The sequence below is a fragment of the Phacochoerus africanus genome, chromosome 3 (assembly GCF_016906955.1).
Source record: "Phacochoerus africanus isolate WHEZ1 chromosome 3, ROS_Pafr_v1, whole genome shotgun sequence".
NCBI classification, from domain to species: domain Eukaryota; kingdom Metazoa; phylum Chordata; class Mammalia; order Artiodactyla; family Suidae; genus Phacochoerus; species Phacochoerus africanus.
The window spans coordinates 22,968,176-22,989,169 of NC_062546.1; the positions used below are offsets into that span (position 1 = coordinate 22,968,176).

General features: G+C 39.3%; 1 protein-coding gene across 6 annotated transcripts in view; it reads left to right on the forward strand.

Annotated features, from left to right (window-relative positions):
• The window catches only part of RBL1 (RB transcriptional corepressor like 1), a 76,904-nt gene that overhangs the window by 19,844 nt on the left and 36,066 nt on the right, over window positions 1-20,994 (forward strand). For 4 of the 6 annotated variants that reach the window (XM_047771138.1, XM_047771134.1, XM_047771135.1 and 1 more), the window contains 9 exons: window positions 244-308; window positions 410-538; window positions 649-809; window positions 3,317-3,366; window positions 4,169-4,355; window positions 5,441-5,607; window positions 11,080-11,192; window positions 11,380-11,483; window positions 19,878-20,015. In XM_047771138.1, the coding sequence (XP_047627094.1) occupies window positions 244-308; window positions 410-538; window positions 649-809; window positions 3,317-3,366; window positions 4,169-4,355; window positions 5,441-5,607; window positions 11,080-11,192; window positions 11,380-11,483; window positions 19,878-20,015 (1,114 nt within the window). The remainder of the gene's footprint in view (window positions 1-243; window positions 309-409; window positions 539-648; window positions 810-3,316; window positions 3,367-4,168; window positions 4,356-5,440; window positions 5,608-11,079; window positions 11,193-11,379; window positions 11,484-19,877; window positions 20,016-20,994) is intronic. The other 2 variants (XM_047771136.1, XM_047771137.1) reach the window with 2 other exon arrangements.

Genomic DNA, 20,994 nt, shown 5'->3' on the forward strand with positions numbered 1-20,994 from the left:
TTGCTGTTAATGGTGTTATTTTATTCTTTTTTATGGCTGAGTAGTAAGAGAAATTTGCGTTTTTAAAAGTCTACTTTTTAACTTCATTTAATAACCCATAATTGTCTGGCCTTTGTGAACGGGAGTTTATAGGTAATTTGACTTTACTATTTGTTGTATTTGCTGTTTCAATTTAAGGGACATGTGTGGAATGATATTTAGTAAGTTAGTCAAATAAAAGTACATTTTCCTCCTTTTTTTTAGGAGGATTCCTTGCAGTGTTAAGGAGCTTTTTAATTTCTGTTGGACACTCTTTGTTTATACTAAGGGTAAGGTTACACTTTTAATTGTTCTATATTTCTAATGTGGGAACTTGGTGCTATTTGACATGAAAGGTTTCTGGGTTTTATGTCTCTTTTTTCATATAAAGGTAATTTTCGTATGATTGGAGATGATTTAGTAAACTCTTATCATTTACTTCTGTGCTGCTTGGATCTGATTTTTGCCAATGCTATTATATGCCCAAATAGACGAGACTTGCTGAATCCATCATTTAAAGGTAAGATCTTACTTATTTTTGAAAACTGATTATCAATTTTTAGAAAAAGAGTTTTAAAAGTTGACCGTATTCTTTTTCCCTCCATTGCTCTTTATACCCCGTCATACTAGGTTTACCATCTGATTTCCATACTGCTGACTTTAGGGCTCCTGAGGAGCCTCCCTGCATCATTGCAGTACTGTGTGAACTGCATGACGGACTTCTAGTAGAAGCCAAAGGAATAAAGGAGCACTATTTTAAGCCATATATTTCAAAACTCTTTGACAGGAAGGTACTGTACTTACAATTAAATGACTCAGATATTAGGGGGTTAGCAGCAGCCTCAAAGGGGAAACAATACTTTAAGCAACTTCTTAACAGTATAGGACTCAGGGTCAAGAGTCCCAGATTTCAGTCTCTGCTGTGAGGCAGAATTGTCCTATGATTTTCTGTGATGTGTGAATCTGAACTTTTGAAGAATATGACCAGTCATATGTACTGTCAAGTAAATGGACTGTCGGTGGCAACTGTAGGAAGTTCTGGTAAAGAATTATGAAGAACAAAACATCAGAGTAAACCTATAAAGAATTTTGAAAAGCAGATCAGAGTAGGCTAGTTTAGTGCCACAATTTAAATAATTGCTGACTGTTGACTAAAAGGGTGATATATAATAACTGTAGCTTTATTCCATATGAGTAGAGCAAAATCTCTTACAGTTTTATAGCCACTTGTGGGATACTGGCATGCATTCTGGATTTTTTTTTTTTTTTTTTGGCCACACCCACAGCTTCTGGAAGTTCCTGACCAGGGATCAAATCCAAGCCACAGCTGCAACAACACCAGATCCTTAAACCCACTGCACTGGGCTGGGGATTGAACCCATGCTGCCTGAGGGACAGTGTCAGGTCCTTAACCCACTGTACTACACTGGAAACTCATGGATTTTTTTTTCTCATTAACGTACCTTGCTCTTGACATATTTATTAATTGGCTTTTGCCTTTGGGTCTTAATTTTTTATTTCCCCAGTGTTGAGTCATTTAATCCAACTAGGCCTTGAGGCGTTTTTTTTTTACTAAAAAAGAGAAATTTGGATTAGGTCATCACTGTGGTTCCCCTTTTTACAAATACTGTTAGGAGATATTTTTCTAAACATAAAGTCTTCCCTAACTGGGTTCTTCTCTTATACTTTTTTATTTAGTCTTTCAACAGATATTAATTTGTGCATGTGTGTGTGTGTGTATGTATTTAAAGTGGCTCTTTGTCTGTAAAACTTTAATCTTTAGCAAAGTAAACTTTTTTTTTTTTTTAACAAAGTAAACTTTTAAAGGAATTCAAGGATTATGTCTGCTATACTCTGTAAAAGTATTGCACTAGTGGCCCCTGGGTATGATGAGCATACATCTTGGTTTGTCTGGAATATCTGGGTTCTGGCTGTTGTCTTGGCATAAGTATTATCATAGAGTCTTCTTTCACTCCAAAAATATCCTGATTTGGACAGTGTCCTCCTGCCCAGGGGCCACAGGTATTTTGTTTGGTCTGTTTAGAGTGTTTTAAATTTTTATTTAATTTTTATTTTGTTCAATTTTAAACATACATATAAAGACTTTTTATATGAAAATTTTTAAAAAATCAAAAGCTATGTCAGTACTGGGTTGGAATTTCTACATGAATTTTTACATAGGTAACTGTTGTCAGACTAAATGATGGCCACCTCTTTTAGGATGCCCTCTTAGTTTATGTATGTTGAACCCTGATCCCTGAAAGCATTTGAGTTTACAACCTCTGATGTATAGTAATCTAAATGTGGATACACAGAAAATATTAATAACAGGGTAGTTTTTTCCTCTCTTACCAGTAATACTAACTTTAAACTGTTTGAAGTTTTTGCTTGCCTGATGTATATGTATATATATTAATGTAATGATTTTTTTTTTCTGTTATAGCTGGTTTACAGTGTTCTGTCAATTTTCTACTATACAGCATGGTGACCCAGTCACACATAACATGTATAGATTCTTTTTTCTCACATTATTATGCGCCATCATAAGTGACTAGATATAGTTCCCAGTGCTACACAGCTGGATCTCATTGTTGCCTGACATATATAATTATTCACTAAATGTTAGTTTCATTCTCCATAGACCAGTGTTTAGACGGCTTTCGGAATTCCCTTTGTGGCTCAGTGGTTATCGAATCTGACTAGGAACCATGAAGTTGCGGGTTCGATCCCTGGCCTTGCTCAGTGGGTTAAGGATCCGGTATTGCCATGAGCTGTGATGTAGGTCACAGACACGGCTCGGATCCTGCATTGCTGTGGCTGTGGCGTAGGCCGGCGGCTACAGCTCCGATTAGACCCCTAGCCTGGGAACCTCCATATGCCTCGGGAGCAGCCCAAGAAAATGGCAAAAAGACAAAAAAAATAAAATAAATAAAATTAGATGGCTTTTATTAGAATCACTTTGGGGAATTTGTTAAACAATACTGCCTTAGTTCAGGACTAGAGGTCTGTCAGCCTGCATTTTTAACAAGTTCCCCTACATGATTGTTAGGTCACTAAAATTTGGAAGCCACTGCTATAGACTAACTTCAAAAGTATTTTCAAAAATTGACTTTAAATATTCTTTAATATTTTATTCACATACTAAATGAGATATACTAGTCTGAAATATTTAGTAATTCTGTTTTTGTGTGGGTGTTACTTATAACAACAATGTGAAAATTTAGATAAATGTCATGTTTTTGTGTGTATGTTAATATGCTTACTTATACGATGTCATAAAATGACATTTTCTTCTCAGATTTTAAAGGGAGAATGCCTCCTGGACCTTTCCAGTTTTACTGATAATAGGTAAGTATCCAGCACTAATTATATCTAGCATAACATAAGCTGTCAATGATTTGTTGTAGTTTGTTAAGTGAAATGTTATATCAAGGTAAATCCTCCAAATTCAAGTTTCTTCTGCATTGGTGGCATTGAATGGGTGTAATCACTAAAGCTCAGTGTCTTTAAGTACCTTTAAGAAACCAGTGGCTCTTGGAGTTCCTGTCGTGGCACAGTGGTTAACGAATCCAACTAGGAACCATGAGGTTGCGGGTTCGATCCCTGGCCTTGCTCAGTGGGTTAAGGGTCCAGCGTTGCTGTGGCTGTGGCTTAGGCCGGCAGCTACAGCTCTGAATAGACCTCTAGCCTGGGAACCTCCATATGCCGTGGGAGCAGTCCTAGAAAAGGCAAAAAAAAAAAAAAGAAACCAGTGGCTCTTAACTCATAAACAGACCAGATGGCTTCTGTATTTAAGTTTACATTCTTTCATTAATCAAATGTTGGCAAACTCAGAATGTGTTTATATTCCAAAGCAACACACAGTTGTTTCCTCGATGATCAGATATTTACTGGGTTCAACTAGTTTTCATATTGAGTATATATTCTCTTTTTACTCACCTTTCAAAGTTATTTATTGCTATATATGTGAATGCAAAGAATGTCCATGACCAGATAAGAACCTCTGATATTGTTAAATGGGCAGAGTTGATTGAAACTAGAAAGTCATGAGCTTTTCCAGGCTGTAGACTCCAAATCTATCATCAAGTCAAGATAAAGCCATTGTGTAACTTAGTTTTATTCTAGCAGCTTAAAATAATTCTCTTTTCAGCAAAGCAGTGAACAAGGAGTATGAAGAATATGTCTTAACTGTTGGTGATTTTGATGAGAGGATCTTTTTGGGAGCAGATGCAGAAGAGGAAATTGGAACTCCTCGAAAGTTCACTGGTGATGCCCCACTAGGGAAACTGACAGCACAGGTTAATGTGGAATGTAACCTTCAACAACACTTTGAAAAAGTAATATAACCTAGCCTGGCCTCAGTCTTGAGTGATCTTTTTCTTTCTGTATATGATTCTACTAACAGCAGAAGCATCTTTCAAACTAAATCTTGAGTTTTTTCCTACTAATTCATATTTCCCATGAAAGCTTTATAAGGTAATTTCAAAACTATGGCATTTCATGGCTTCACCTCATTTCTTGCTATATTTCATATTTGGATATTTTCCCAGAATGCCTGTATCTTTGACATGAAAAGAGATTTATGTTTTCTTACAATTCTTTCTTTTCATCACTTTAGCCACGAACATCTTTTTTCTTCTTTCTTCTTCTTCTCTTTTTAGGGCAGCGTCTGCAGCATATGGAAGTTTCCAGGTTTCAGGTCGAATTGGAGCTTCAGCTGCTATGCTATACCACAGCCACACCAATGTGGGACCTGAGCCAAGTCTGTGACCTATGCCGCGGTACGTGGCAATACTGGATCCTTAACCCACTGAGCGAGGCCAGGGATTGAACCTGTGTCCTCTTGGATACTAGTCAGGTTCACTACCACTGAGCTACAGCGGGAACTCCCCACTGTTCTCTTGCTTTAAAATTTAGTTTACTTCCTACCCATGACAAACTGTGCTCTTCCTAAACTTTCAGTCATATAATTCTGGATTTGATTCATAATAGCCAAGGCTTATTTCTGTTTTTATGTGTGAGGTAAGTTGGAGGATGAAGTCTAATGGAAAATTCACTGGTCTAGAAGATAAAAACCTAAATTTTAGTCCCAGCTCTGATACTACGTCTGTTACTTAAACAAGTTTTTTGAATGTTTCTGTGCCAGTTTCCTTATGTGCAAAATGAAAATGTGTATGTTATATTTCAAATGAATGTTATAAAAATAAAATGAGATTATAGATAGAAAGCACTTTGAAAAAGTGTTACTCAGATGTAAGGATGTTATTAGCATAATATTGCTCCAGATTTGGTTGGTAACCAGAAGAGGAGGAAAAAGTAACTTACTAAATGTGAGTAGAAAAGATGATATGTGTTCTGAATTAAACACATATTGAGGAAGAAGGTAACTTTTTAAATCTCACATGTTTTTCTTTTCTGACAGAAAACATCATTTGCACCTTCTACCCCACTGACAGGACGGCGATATTTAAGAGAAAAAGAAGCAGTCATTACTCCTGTTGCTTCAGCCACCCAAAGTGTGAGCCGGTTACAGAGTATTGTGGCTGGACTGAAAAATGCACCAAGTGAACAACTTATAAATATTTTTGAGTAAGTACAATACTATTATTATTATTTTTTATTTTTTGTCTTTTTGCCATTTCTAGGGCCGCTCCTACGGCATATGGAGGTTCCCAGGCTAGGGGTGGAATCAGAGTTGTAGCCGCCGGCCTATCCAGAGCCACAGCAACGCAGGATCCGAGCCGTGTCTGCAGCCTACACCATAGCTCATGGCAATGCCGGATCCTTAACCCACTGAGCAAGGCCAGGGATGGAACCTGCAACCTCATGGTTCCTAGTTGGATTCGTTAACCACTGAGCCACGATAGGAACGTCACTATTATTTTTCTAAACGTCTCTTTTCAATTAGATTCTGTATTCCATTCTCTTTTTAGTATTTCAGAATTCTGGAAATAGTGGACATACATCTGGCAAGTTTTATTGTACCATTTCAGTCACAAAGTATGTTGACCTAGGAATTCCCTTTGTGGCGCAATGGAAACAAATCTGTCTAGTATCCATGAGGATGTGGGTACAATCCCTGGCCTCGCTCAGTGGGTTAAGGGATCCAGCATTGCCATGAAGTGTGGTGTACATGGCAGATGCCACTTGGATCCCTCATTGTTGTGGCTGTGGTGTAGGCCAGCAGCTACAGCTTAGATTTGACCCTTAGCCTGGGAACTTCCATATGCCGTGGGTACAGCCCTCAAAAGTAAAAAAAAACAAAAAAAAAAAACAAAAACAAAGTATATTGAACTGAAATCAGCAGTACCTCTTAAAAATTAGACATAAATTATATTTTGTATTATTATAGACTTTCAAGTTTAAATCCTTCTTAAAGGATATTTAGGTCTGACATTCCGTCCTGGTAACCCCCTTAAATTATGTATTACTGTTTTTTTCTTTTTACATTGACGTTAAATGGATTCAATCTAAATGTCTAGCAAATGGGAGACTGGTTACATATTGATGATATAGCCATAAAATGAAATTTTATGGAGTTGTTTAAAAAAAAGAAGCATATTTCCTAGTAAAGATGATAAAATGAGGCCAGATCAGAGAACCTTCTTTCCTAATACCTGATGAAATAAGAAATTAGTAGACATCAGTAAACTATTTTATCAGCAGCAACCAAATGAGGAGAGGGATATGATTTTATGCTATAATTTTCCCAAGTGGTAGTTAAGAAATGGATGATTCTGGTATGTCCCTCCACAAGAGGTATTATTGGGGAAGAAGGTTATATTGCTGTGACCTTGCGAATGCTCATTAATATCCCAGGTGTAGAGAGAAACAAATGGAGTGAGTAGGCAGATGGATAAAAAGCTGTAAACCTCCCAAATTGAAAGTTCCTGTGTACCACCAAGCAGATAACAGCAGAAATAGGGAAAAATTCCGAAGACCTGCCATTTTCCAAAGTTGCTAGCTGATTTGGGGAAAGGTCCTCATAGAATTAGAAGATATCCCTGACATAGGTATAATGAACCCTGGAATGGGGACATTTAACTAAATCTCAGAAGAGAAAGCAGAGTCCTGGTGTTCCTGCAGAAGCTGAACACAGCACAATCTGAGCTCTCCCCCTGGTCCCCAAACCTCAATCTGCAGAAAAGTGTACAGAACAATCCCCAACCTCAATCATAGCTCAAAGATAAATAGATTGCAGATAAAGTAGAAGACTCATGAAGATCTGCCCTTGTAGCATTTGAGTAAATAGATCTGGACTAAACTACCCATTCAGCATGAACAAGTTAAAAAAGAAATGGCGAAGCAACTATGCAAACATTTTATAGAACAAGAAAAGGTAGGAAAGAAGAAAACATAGACTGCAAAAGACAAAGACCTTAGAAACAAATAAGTGGAAAACATGCCATTCTTATGGATTAGAAGATTTAATATTGTTTGTCCATATTACCTAGAGCAATCTACACATTCAATACAATCCCTATCAAAATCCCAAAGGCATTTTTTTACAAATAGAAAAAAAAATCTAAAATTCATATGGAATGTCAAAGGACCTTTTTTTTTTTTGGCTGTGTGCCTGTAGCATATGGAAATTTCCAGGCCAGGATCAAACCCACACCACAGCAGTGACCCAAGCCACGGCAGTGACAGTGCCAGATCCTCAACCCGTTGTGCCACAAGAGACCTCCTCAAAGGACTTTTAATAGACAAAATAATCTTGAGAAAGAAGTACAAAGCTTGAGGCCGCACATTTCTGGTTTCAAAACACCATACAAAGCTACAGTAATCAAAACCGTATAGTAGTGGCACAAATAGACATGTACACCAATGTAATAGAGTAGAGAATCCCCACATAAACCTTCATGTATATGATCAAATGATCTTTAACAAGGGTGCCAAGACTACATCGGGAAAACTGGATATCCGCATACTTAAGAATGAAAATGGACTCTTATACCATATAAAAAAGTTAACTCATAATGGATCAAAGTACTAAACATGAGATCTTAAACTATTAAACTAGAAGAAAACATAGGGGGAAAGGCTTTATGACATTGAAATGACAGTGATTTCTTGGATATGACATCAAAAGTATTGGTAACAAAAGCAAAAATAGACAAATGGGACTCTATCATACTTAAATACCTCTGAACAGCTAGAGAAATAATCAATAGGATGAAAAAGCCACCTGTTGGAATAGGAGAAAATAATTGCAAACCATGTATCAAAGAAGGAGTTAATAGCCAGAGTATATTAAAAACTCCTACAATATGTATATTAAAGTCACCTGATTTTTAAAAAAGGCAAAACACTTGAAGAGACATTTCTCCAAAGAAGACACACAAATGGCCAACAAGCATATGAAAAAATTTTCAACATCACTAATCATCAGGTAAATGCAAATTAAAATCATGGCGGAATATCTCCTCATACTCATTAGAAAAAACCCAGAAAATAACAAGTGTTGGTGAGTATGTGGAGAGCTGATTTGGAAAACAGTATAGAGATTTCTCAAATAATTAAAAATAGAATTTTTATGACCTCGCGATCCTGCTTCTGGGCATATATCCCAAAGAGTTGAAAACAGGATTTCAAAGAGATATTCAAACTCCCAAGTTCTTTGTAGCTTTACTCATAAGAGCCAAGATGTAAAAACAAACTAAATGTCCATTGATGAATGAATGAAGAAAGAAAGTGTAGTATGTACAACAAAATAGTACTCAGCCTTAAAAAGAAGGAAATCCTGTCATAGTGCAACATAGACGAACCTTGACAGCATAGTGCTAAGTAAAATAAACCAATCACAAAAAATATTGCATGATTCTTCTTGTATGAGATATTTAAAGTAGTAAGACTGATAGAAACAGAAAGTAGTGTGGTAGTTGCCAGAGTCAGGGGAGGGGGAAACAAGTATAGAGTTTTGTTTATACAAGATGAAAAGTTCTGGAGTTCCCGTCGTGGCGCAGTGGTGAACGAATCTGACTAGGGACCATGAGGTTGCGGGTTCGGTCCCTGGCCTTGCTCAGTGGGTTAAGGATCCGGCGTTGCCGTGAGCTGTGGTGTAGGTTGCAGATGCGGGTCGGATCCCGTGGTTGCTGTGGCTCTGGCATAGGCCGGTGGCTACAGCTCCGATTCAACCCCTAGCCTGGGAACCTCCATATGCCGCGGGAGCAGCCCTAGAAAAGGCAAAAAGACAAAAAAAAAAGATGAAAAGTTCTAGAGGTGTACAGTAATTACAATGTTGTGCACATAGCTCACAATGATATACACTTAAAAATTTTTAACCACATAATAAAAAAGACAACCTAGTTGAACAAAAATATAACTCAAGAGGCACAGCTTTACATCAGAGGAATTTGATAAGAAAATGAAGTGTTCTGGAGTTCCCGTCGTGGCGCGGTGGTTAACGAATCCGACTAGGAACCGTGAGGTTGCGGGTTCGGTCCCTGCCCTTGCTCAGTGGGTTAACGATCCGGCGTTGCCGTGAGCTGTGGTGTAGGTTGCAGACGCGGCTCGGATCCCGCGTTGCTGTGGCTGTGGTGTAGGCCGGTGGCTACAGCTCCGATTCAACCCCTAGCCTGGGAAACTCCATATGCCGCGGGAGCAGCCCAAGAAATAGCAACAATAACAACAACAAAAGACAAAAGAAAAAAAAAAGAAAGAAAATGAAGTGTTTTGTCATGTATGCTACCTACCTTTCTGCATGTGATGCTGGTCTTTTGAGCATGGGATTGGGAATCCTGAACCCTACACTAGTTGTTTGGCTTTGGACAAGTCATATCCTTTCTCATAGTCTTGGATTGTTTGTCATTTCTGAATTAAGACCTGTATTCTGTGTTTGAATAACAGAAAACTAACAAGAGTTAATATAAAAGTAACAAGGTTAATTACTTCTTACCAAATATCCTCCTTTTTAGTTTTCTGTTTTTTTAAATTTGTTATTCTTTTGGCTTTGGTAACAGCTACATACAGTTGCACAATATATACATAAACACTGCCATATCATTGTTCTATTTTTCTTAAAAAAGGCTTATTGAAATATAATTTATATACGTCATCCTTTTTACTGTACAGTCGTATCACATTTGACAAATGCATACAGATGTATAACCATTACCACCATGATCAAGACATAGTATAGTCCCCCCAAATTTATGCCCCTTTGTTGTCAGTTCCTACACCATCCCCAGCCTTTGGAAACCACTGGTATGTTTTCTGACCTTATAGTTTTGCCTTTCCTAGAATTTCATACAAATAGAAGCATGATTTAGAGGACATTAACTCCCCTAATGTGAAATTCCAAAACAATATGCAAAATGATTTTATTTAAAGGATATAGGCTGGTTTGAAATATGCTATGTTTATATATCTAGGTTTACAACTGAGCATATGGACTTTGGTAATTAAAGACTAAGCTTAATTCTTTTTTTTTTGTCTTTTTTTTTGTTGTTGTTGTAGTTGTTGTTGTTGTTGCTGTTGCTATTTCTTGGGCCGCTCCCGCTGCATATGGAGGTTCCCAGGCTAGGGGTCTAATCGGAGCTGTAGACGCCGGCCTACGCCAGAGCCACAGCAACGCGGGATCCGAGCCGCGTCTGCAACCTACACCACAGCTCAAGGCAACGCCGGATCCTTAACCCACTGAGCAAGGGCAGGGACCGAACCTGCAACCTCATGGTTCCTAGTCAGATTCGTTAACCACTGCGCCACGACGGGATCTCCTAAGCTTAATTCTTGAAAGAAGAAATGTTGGTAATCTTGGGAGTTCCCACTGTGGCTCAGCAGAAACAAACTCAGCAAGTATCTATGAGGATGCAGGTTCAATCTCTGGCTCTGCTCAGTGGGTTAAGACTGGCTTTGCCACGAGCTGTGGTGTAGGTTGAAGATGTGGCTTGACTCTGGCGTTGCTGTGGCTGTGGTGTAGGCTGGCAGCCGTAGCTCCGATTCAACCCCTAACCTGAAAACTTCCATGTGCCACACCTGCAACCCTTAAAAAAACGAAAAAGAAATGTTGGTAGTCTCAATTTTTTTTCCTGGTAATTAGGTTCCTTTTGTATTTTATAGGTCGTGTATGCGTAATCCTATGGAAAACATTATGAAAATAGTGAAAGGAATAGGAGAGGCTTTCTGCCAACACTATACTCAATCAACAGATGAACAGCCAGGATCTCACATAGGTAAGTAGACAAAACTGAAGTTGATACATCATTGAAAGTAGATAAATTGTACCCCCAAAAATAGAAATTCAAGTTTTTTCCCTCCCTCCTATTTTAAATACATCAGATTTAAGTTTATATAGGTTTTGTTTTTTAGTTAATAGCTGCATTTCATTAGCACATGTTTTCCCTTTATTTCCCCCCATAGACTTTGCTGTAAACAGACTAAAGCTTGCAGAAATTTTGTATTATAAAATATTAGAGACCATAATGGTTCAAGAAACACGAAGACTTCATGGAATGGATATGTCAGTAAGTAAATTAACTCTCCCAGCCACTGGCAAGGTCCACAGATCCTAAGCCTGGAAGCAGTATATTGAGAGTCTCTGCAGTTCATTGTGGGGGTCAGCAGTTAATGCCAAACTTAGCCAAGATGACATGTTTACTTGTCTTTGGCACATCTAGTGCTAGCTGCCTCTAGGCAAAAGTGTGAAATACATGAAATTTGTCTTTGGTACACCATCATTATCCTTTACGTTTGGGCCCTTTTTTTTGTCCTTTATCCCTTTCTAGCTAATAATGAAATCACCCAACTGTTAAGCCAGCTGATAATTAAGATATGTGGGCATACCTCTCAGGGATTTTTATGTAATAATTTGTTGGCAGTTTTTTTCTTTAATTACTTCATTTTGGGGTGTTTGATCAACTCTGATCACTCTGTACCTAAAGGAATTTTTTTAAAAAAGTCAAACTTATCATATGATCTCTGTTTCCTCCTCCTTATCTCCCATCTTACTTTTGGAGCCTTCTTCTTCTTTTTTTTTTTTTTTTTTGTCTTTTTGCTGTTTCTTGGGCCGCTCCCGCGGCATATGGAGGTTCTCAGGCTAGGGGTCAAATCAGAGCTGTAGCCTCCAGCCTATGCCAGAGCCACAGCAACGCGGGATTCGGGCCACGTCTGCAACCTACACCACAGCTCACGGCAACACCAGATCGTTAACCCACTGAGCAAGGGCAGGGACCGAACCCGCAACCTCATGGTCCCTAGTCACATTCGTTCACCACTGCGCCACGACGGGAACTCCATGGAGCCTTCTGACATTCAGTTCCAGTAGGGACAGATTGATGTTTGGGGCTGCTGCACAACTGTTGCAATAAAATTTGTCTTTGCACCTTGGCAATTTGCTTCTATGTTGGTTCCTCATTTTTCCTGGATTCTGTGTCTTTCTTTTCTGTGATTTATTGATGTTTGATAGATCATATGCTCCCATAACTTCCTGAGAAAGAAGTACATTTTCAACTTTTTATTTTGAAATAATTGCAGATTCACAGAAAGTTGCAAAGGTAGTACAGAGGAATCCCAAGTATCCAGTTGCCCCAGTGGTAACATTTTACATAGTATAATAGCAAAACCAGGAAATGGACATTGGAACAAAGCATGTATCTCCCTCTTTACCATTGTATCAGGTGTAGATTAGGTAACTACCACAAAATCAAGGTAGAGAACTGTTCGTTACCACAAAGATCTCCTTCATGCTACCCCTTCTTAAATGACAGTCACTCTCTTTAGCCACTAATTTGTTTTCCATATCTGTAGGGTTTTTTTTTTTATTATTATTATTATTTTTTTTTTTTTGGTCTTTTTGCCATTTCTTGGGCCGCTCCCACAGCATATGGAGGTTCCCAGGCTAGGGGTCGAATCGGAGCTGTAGCTGCCAGCCTACGCCAGAGCCACAGCAATGCGGGATCCGAGCCGAGTCTGCAACCTACACCACAGCTCACGGCAATGCCGGATCCTTAACCCACTGAGCAAGGGCAGGGATCGAACCCGCAACCTCATGGTTCTTAGTCGGATTCGTTAACCACTGTGCCACGACGAGAACTCCCCATATCTGTAGTGTTATAATACACTTTTTATGAGTTCATTTCTTTTACATTTGTTGAGATTTATTCTATGACTCAGGATATCGGTTATCTTCGTAAATATTCCAGGCACTTGAAAAGAATGTATATTCTCCTGTTGTTTGGGTGGAGTGTTCTTATAAATATCAATTCTGTCCTGTTGGCTAATGATGGTGTTGAGTTCTATGTCCTTGCTAATTTTTGGTCTAGTTCTATCAGTTGTTAAGAAGAGAGAAGGGTATTGAAGTCTCCAAATAAAATTGTGGATTTATCTATTTCTCCTTTCAGTTCTATCATATCTTTTTAATTTATCTATTTTGAAGCTCTGTTGTTTGATGCATAGGCATTGAGATTACTGTCCCCTTGGTGAATTAATCATTTTATCATGACAGAATGTCCCTCTTTGAATCTGGTTATTGTCTTTGTTCTGAAGTCATCTGGCTGATGTTTACATATTAGTCACTCCTACTTTCTTTTGAGTAATGCTTATATGATACAGGCATACCTGGTTTTATTGTTCTTGACTTTATTTCACTATGCAGATGACAAATTTTTTATAAGTTAAAGGTTTGTGGCAACCTTGCATCAAACAAAGCTACTGGTGCCATTTTTTAATAGCATTATCTCACTTTATTTCTCTGTGTCATGTTTTGCTAATTCTTGCAATATCATAAACTTTTTTTTCTTCTTTATTTGCCTTTTTAGGGCCACACCCACAGCATATGAAAGTTCCGAGGCTAGGAATTTATTGCAAAAAGATTACAACTCACTGGGAGTTCCCGTCGTGGCGCAGTGGTTAACGAATCCGACTAGGAACCATGAGGTTGCGGGTTCGATCCCTGCCCTTGCTCAGTGGGTTAAGGATCCGGTGTTGCTGTGAGCTGTGGTGTAGGTTGCAGACGCGGCTCGGATCCCACGTTGCTATGGCTCTGGCGTAGGCTGGCAGCTACAGCTCCGATTCGACCCCTAGCCTGGGAACCTCCATATGCCGCGGGAGCGGCCCAAGAAACAGCAGAAAGACAAAAAAAAAAAAAAAGACTACAACTCACTGAAGCCTCATATGATGTTTAACATTTTTTAGTGATAAAGTGGTTTTTTTTATTTTTTTGACTGTACTTGTGGCACATGGAAGTTCTGGGGCCAGAGACTGAATCTGAGCTACTGCTACAAACTGCACCACAGCTGTGGCAATGCCACATCTTTAACCCACTGTGCTGGGCCAGGGATCAAACCTACACCTCCACTGTAACCCAAACCACTGAAGTGGGGTTCTTAACCCATTGTGCCACAGTGGGTACTCCTAAAGTTTTTTGTTTTTTGCCTTTTAGGGCCATGCCCACGGCATATGGAGGTTCCCAGGCTAAGGACTGAATCAGAGCTACAGCTGCCAGCCTACGCCACAGCCACAGCAACGCCAGATCCAAGCCTTGTCTGTGACCTACACCATAGCTCACGGCAAAGCCAGATCCTTAACCCACTGAGTGAGGCCGGGGATCAAACCTGCAACCTCATGGTTCCTAGGCAGATTCATTTCTGCTGCACCACAATGAGAACCCGCTAAAGTATTTTTAAATTAAGGTATTTTTTTAGACGTAATGCTGTTGCACACTAATAGACTACAGTATAGTGTAAACGTAACTGTTTTTATTCCTTTTTTTTTTTCATTTTCGACCGCCCTCTCAGTCTATGGAAGTTCCTAGGTCAGGGATCAAATCCCAGCCACAGCTGTGACCTCTGCCACAGCTGTAGCAACACCAGATCCTTAACCTGCTGTTCTGGGCCAGGAGTTGAACTGGCACCTCTGCAGAGCTAAGCCAGTCATTAACCCACTGCACCACAGTTAGGAACTCCAAAATAACATTTATATGCATTGAGAAGCCCCCCCAAATTGGTGTGACTCACTTCATTGTGGTATTTGCTTTATTGCCATATTCACTTTATTGCAGTGGTCTGGAACCAAACACACAGTATCTTCAAGGTGTGCTTGTATATCTTTTTCCTTCTTTTTTTTTTTTTTTGCCTGCGCCTGTGGCTTATAGAAGTTCCCTGGGCCAGGGACCAAACCCATGCCACAGCAGTGACAACACCTGATCCTTATCCTGCTAGGCCACCAGGGAACTCCTCTTTTTTTATTGTTTTACTTTCATTCTACCTGTATCATTACCTTCAACGTAAGTTTCCTTTTTTTTTGTCTTTTTTTTTTAGGGCTGCACCCGTGGCGTATGGAGGTTCCTAGGCTAGGGGTCAAATTGGAACTATAGCTGCCGGCCTGTGCCACAGCCACAGCAATGTGGGATCCGAGCCATGTCTGCTACCTACACCACAGCTTGTGGCAATGCCAGATCCTGAGCGACCAGGGAGCTAATCTGCATCCTCATGGATGCTAGTCAGATTCGTTTCCACTGAGTGACTACTTGAACTCCTAAAGTAAGTCTCTTATAGGCAGTATATAGTTGAATAGTTTTTTAGGGTTTTTTTGGTAGGGCTGCACCATACGGTGCTGTAGCCTGGCCTCTTCTCAGGCTCGTAGAACAGGTGCTTCCAAAAGAAGACACACCAAGAATTTTGTTTGTTTTCATTTTTTAGGACCACACCCATGGCATATGGGAGTTCCCAGGCTAGGGGTCAGATTAGACCTACAGTTGCCAGCCTGCACCACAGCCACAGCAACGCAAAATATGAGCCATGTCTGTGACTTACACCACAGCTCATGGCGATGCCAGATCCTTAACCTACTAAGTGAGGCCAGGGATGGAATCTGCATCCTTATGGATACTAGTTAGATTTGTTACCGCAGCACCACGACAGGAACTCCATTTTTTTTTTTAATCTACTATGTCAGACTTTCCTTTTATTTATTTTTCTATTTATTTTTACTTTTTAGGGCCAAACCTTCAGCATATGGAGGTTCCCAGACTACAAGTCGAATCAGAGCTGCAGCTGCCAGCCTATGTCACAGCCACAGCAACATCAGATCCGAGCTGTTGTCTGCAACCTATAGCACACCTCATGGCAATGCCAGATCCTTAACCCACTGAGTGAGGCCAGGGATTGAACCCACAACCTCCTCGTTCCTAGTCGGATTCGTTTCCACTGTGCCATGAGGGAACTCCCAGACTTTTCCTTTTAATAGGTGAAATTAGATGGCTTACATTTAGTTATTGGTATGTTAGGGCATAAGTGTGACATTTTTGCATTTGTTTTCTGGTTTTTGTCTTTTGTTTTTCTGTTTTCATTTTCCTACTTTCCTGTGGGTTACTTTGAACATTTTTAGACTATATATCTTTGTATAAATTTCTTCTTGGCTATGTCTGTGTCATATATGCAAGTTCCCAGGCCAGGAATTTTTCCTGGGCCAGGGATCAAACCTGTGCCACTGCAGCAACCCAAGCTGCTGCAGTGACAATGCCTGATCCTCATCCTGCTGTGCCACAAGGGAACTCCTATATAAATTTTTTTGTTTTTTTGTTTTTAGTCTTTTTTTAAATAAAAGTATAGTTGATTTACAGTGTTGTACCAATTAGATTTTTTTTTTAGTGGTTACTCTATACATATAAGACTTTATAATCCACTGGTGTAGACATTTTATAAGTGCAAGTAAAGTGTTGAAAGCTTACCTTTTTTTTTTTTTGTCTTTTTTGCTATTTCTTTGGGCCACTTCCGCAGCATATGGAGGTACCCAGGCTAGGGGTTGAATCGGAGCTGTAGCCACCAGCCTACGCCAGAGCCACAGCAACGCGGGATCCGAGCCGCGTCTGCAACCTACATATGGCAACACTGGATCGTTAACCCACTGAGCAAGGGCAGGGACCAAACCCACAACCTCATGGTTCCTAGTTGGATTCGTTAACCACTGCGCCACAACGGGAACTCCGAAAGCTTACCTTCTTTTAAGTCTCTTTTTACAAATATTACATATCTTATTTTAGACTCACACTTGGCTAATAATTGTCTGGGTATAAAATTCTAGATTGACAATCATTTTCTTTTGTGATTTTGCAGGCTTTGCTCCATTATCTTCTAGGTTTCAGTATTGCTAATTAGAAGCCCAGTGGCATTCTAATTCTTAGTATTGGTATGTGATCTGTTTTTACTTTCTGGGATCTTAGTGTCTTCCTTTTATCACTAATGTTCTGAAATTTATAATAAAGTGCCTTAATTGTGGATCTTTTCATTCATGTGTTGGGCATTCATACAGAATTGCTCTTTTAGTCCAGAAATATGTCCTGTAGTTCTTGGTCTTTTTCTTTCTTTCTCTTTCTTTCTTCCTTTCTTCCTTCCTTCCTTCCTTCCTTCTTCCCTTCCTTCCTTCCTTCCTTCTTTCTTTCTTTCTTTCCTTCTTTCCTTCTTTCTTTCTTTCTTGTCTTTTTAGGGCTTCACTCATGGCATATGAAGGTTCCCAGACTAGGGGTCGAATTGGAGCTGTAGCTGCCAGCCTGCTCCATAGCCACAGCAACGCCAGATCCAGGCCACATCTGTGACCCACACCACAGCTCAGGGCAATGCCAGATCCTTAACCCACTGAGAGAGGCCAGGGATCGAACCTGCGTCCTCATGGATACTACTCAGACTCATTTCCACAGAGCCATGACAGGAACTCCTATTGAATTACTTCTTAGATAATGTATTGCCCACTGATTTGTTTTTTTCTGGAGCTTATTATTTAGATAAAGGATCTTCTGGATTACCCTCTTATTTTCCATTTCTTTGTCTTTTGTTCTACTTCTAAGGATATTTACTCAACTTTTCATTAACCAGTTCTAAAGAACTTTTTATTTTATTTTTATTTATTTATTTATTTATTTTTGTCTTTTTGCCATTTCTTGGGCTGCTCCCGCGGTATATGGAGGTTCCCAGGCTAGGGGTCGAATCGGAGCTGTAGCCACCGGCCTACGCCAGAGCCAGAGCAACGCAGGATCCGAGCCGTGTCTGCAACCTACACCACAGCTCACGGCAATGCCAGATCGTTAACCCATCGAGCAAGGCCAGGGATCAAACCCGAAACCTCATGGTTCCTAGTTGGATTTGTTAACCACTGTGCCACGACGGGAACTCCCAAGAACTTTTTATTTTAGCTATATTTTCCTTTCTAAGATCTCTTTCTTATTCTTTGATGTCAACTTAGATTTCTTTGAGGTTTTCTTCTGTTGCCTGTGTTTGCCTCTGAATTTCTATTCCATTTGTTTTGATCTTTTTGTTTTCTACTTGGAGTCTTTCCTCAAATGTTGAATTACACATTTATCTTTTAATTGGAGACTTTTTTCAAATGTCTGCCTTTTGAATGAGGTGCTAAAAATGAGACATTAATTAACTCTTATGTTGACAAAACAGCTTTGTTCAAAGAGTGGCAGTACAAGTCCAGTAGCCTCAAGGTGATCATGTAGTATAGACACACTGGACTTTTGGTGTCTTTAAGGCTTGTCTGGAATATTTCAGTTTCTCTAGAGAAGTACCCACTAATCTCTTGCCTGGCTGTTGGTGAGCAGAACAAGGAAGGGAAACTTGACCTCACAATTCAGTTGGCGGATTTTCACCAAAAACCACAGTCTCTTCTATACCTAGTGTTCTCAGGCTCTGATACTAGTTCAGTTTCTATAGAGAATAATTCTCCAGATCCTTGTTTGGGATAGATTAGAGCCTTATCATCTGACTTGTTAGAGTGGATTCTAGGTGGGGACCAGAGAAGTTCTAAGTATTATAAACCTTTAAATAATCCGTCCATGTCAGCCCCTGCTTAACTTTTGCTTTCCATTCTGCCTGTGCTGTATTTTCCATTCTGCCTGTTGCTGTATTTTTCCAGATTGCATGGAACAAATTCTATTAAGTGTCTCTCTTTAGGCCCTTACATTTGACCATCCTACTTTTTGCTGAGTAATTTGTCATCTTTTCATCCACTTTCAGTTTCATATACAGTTTGTAATTACAAATAACTCCTTGTTTTATCCAAGCTATTTTCTGTTTCTTCTTGTTGATTTGAAATGGTATTTGAGAGGTTGGCAACAAACACAATTTATAAAACTGAAAACTTGTGTTAAATGTTAAACTCACTGATGAAACAGGACTTTATCTTATTAGTAATATATTTCTTTCTCTGAACTCCTAAAAAGTCTTAGCTGTGATATAGTAATACCTTTGATTTTAGTGTTTTGATTAATAAATTTTGCCCTCATGTTGGCAAAATAATTGACATAAAACTCATTTAAATAAAGGACCCAATTCTTATGCTTTTCTCTTGATGGGAATATTAATTATTTTATGTTTGCTCCAGTTTCAAAATAGGTTGTTGTCTATGCCTCATCTAAATTTAAGATCTATCACTGAGCAATATTATATCTTATAAGAAAATTCTTTACCAGTTTAAGAACTCAGATTTTTATCTCTGATAATCTATTATATTTTATAGTTATATAAGTTATAATGGAGTTTCCATTGTGGTGCAGCAGAAACGAATCTGACTAGGAACCATGAGGTTGCGGGTTTGATCCCTGGCTTCGCTCAGTGGGTTAAGGATCCAGCTTTGCTGGGAGCTGTGGTGTAGGTCACAGATGCGGCTCGGATCTGGCATTGCTGTGGCTCTGGTGTAGGCCAGCAGCTACAGCTCTGATTAGACCCCTAGCCTGGGAACCTCCATCTGCCTCAGGTGTGGCCCTAAAAGGATAAAAGACAAAAACAAAAAACAAAAAAAAACCCTTATAATGTTTAACTTATATAAGTTATATTATCTTGTTTCTGTAGTCCTCTTTCTATAATGATAGAGGCTAAAATTGCTGAGAAATTTATTAAACTGTGGCCTTTCTCTTCCCCAAGGTTCTTTTAGAGCAGGATATATTTCATCATTCCTTGATGGCCTGTTGTTTGGAAATTGTGCTCTTTGCCTATAGCTCACCTCGTACTTTTCCCTGGATTATTGAAGTTCTTAATCTGCAACCGTTTTATTTTTATAAGGTGAGATGAGAGCAGAGTTCTATTATGATGTGCCTGACATAAACATCCTGTTTATCTTAGAGCTGTAGAAGTGAACTGTAGTGATGTCTGGAGAATATTTCGAGAAGTATTCTGAAAATATATTCCTTTTGAGGTGGGATCAAGGACAAAAGATATAAGCAGAGAGGGCATCAGTAAATTAAGCCAATCTCACAGCTTGAGTTTTTCCATCACTGACTTGCACATTTGTCCAGACACTAAATAGTTAACTTTTAGTTTTCCATTTGATGGATGTAAATCATAATCTTGAAGAACAAAAAAGCTCTTTCTCCCAGGAGAACGAAAAGGCCTGGGAGTTCCCTTGTGGCACAGTGGGTTAAGGATCCCACATTGTCACTGCCATGGCTCTGCTTGCTGTGGCATGGGTTTGATCTCTGGCCAGGAACTTTTTGCATGCCATGGGCAAATGTTTTTCTGCTGGAACATTTTTCTTATAAACACAGAGGTTATATCTCTAATAATATTTAATGTTACCTAAGATCTGATTTTTTTTTTTTTTTTTTGCTTTTTAGGGCTGCACATGTGGCATATGGAGGTTCCCAAGCTAGGGGTCAAATCAGAACTATAGCTGTTGGCCACAGCCAGAGCCACAGAAATGCCAGATCTGAGCCGCATCTGCGACCTACACCACAGCTCATGGCAACGCCGGATCCTTAACCCACTGAGCAAGGCCAGGAATCATACCCACAACCTCATTGTTCCTAGTCGAATTTGTTTCTGCTATGCCACGACAGGAACTCCCTAAGGTCTGAATTTAAAACTGATGCTATTATTACATTTTTGGCATGATTTAGTTAATATTTTGTCATCTATGTTACTTTCAAACTATTAATTTTAGAAAAGTTAGTTGATGAGTTGAATTTTTATACCTGAATATGCCTAAAGTTGGAATAATAGTCTGAGAATGGGCAGTGAATTCAAAATTGCACTGGATTGGGAA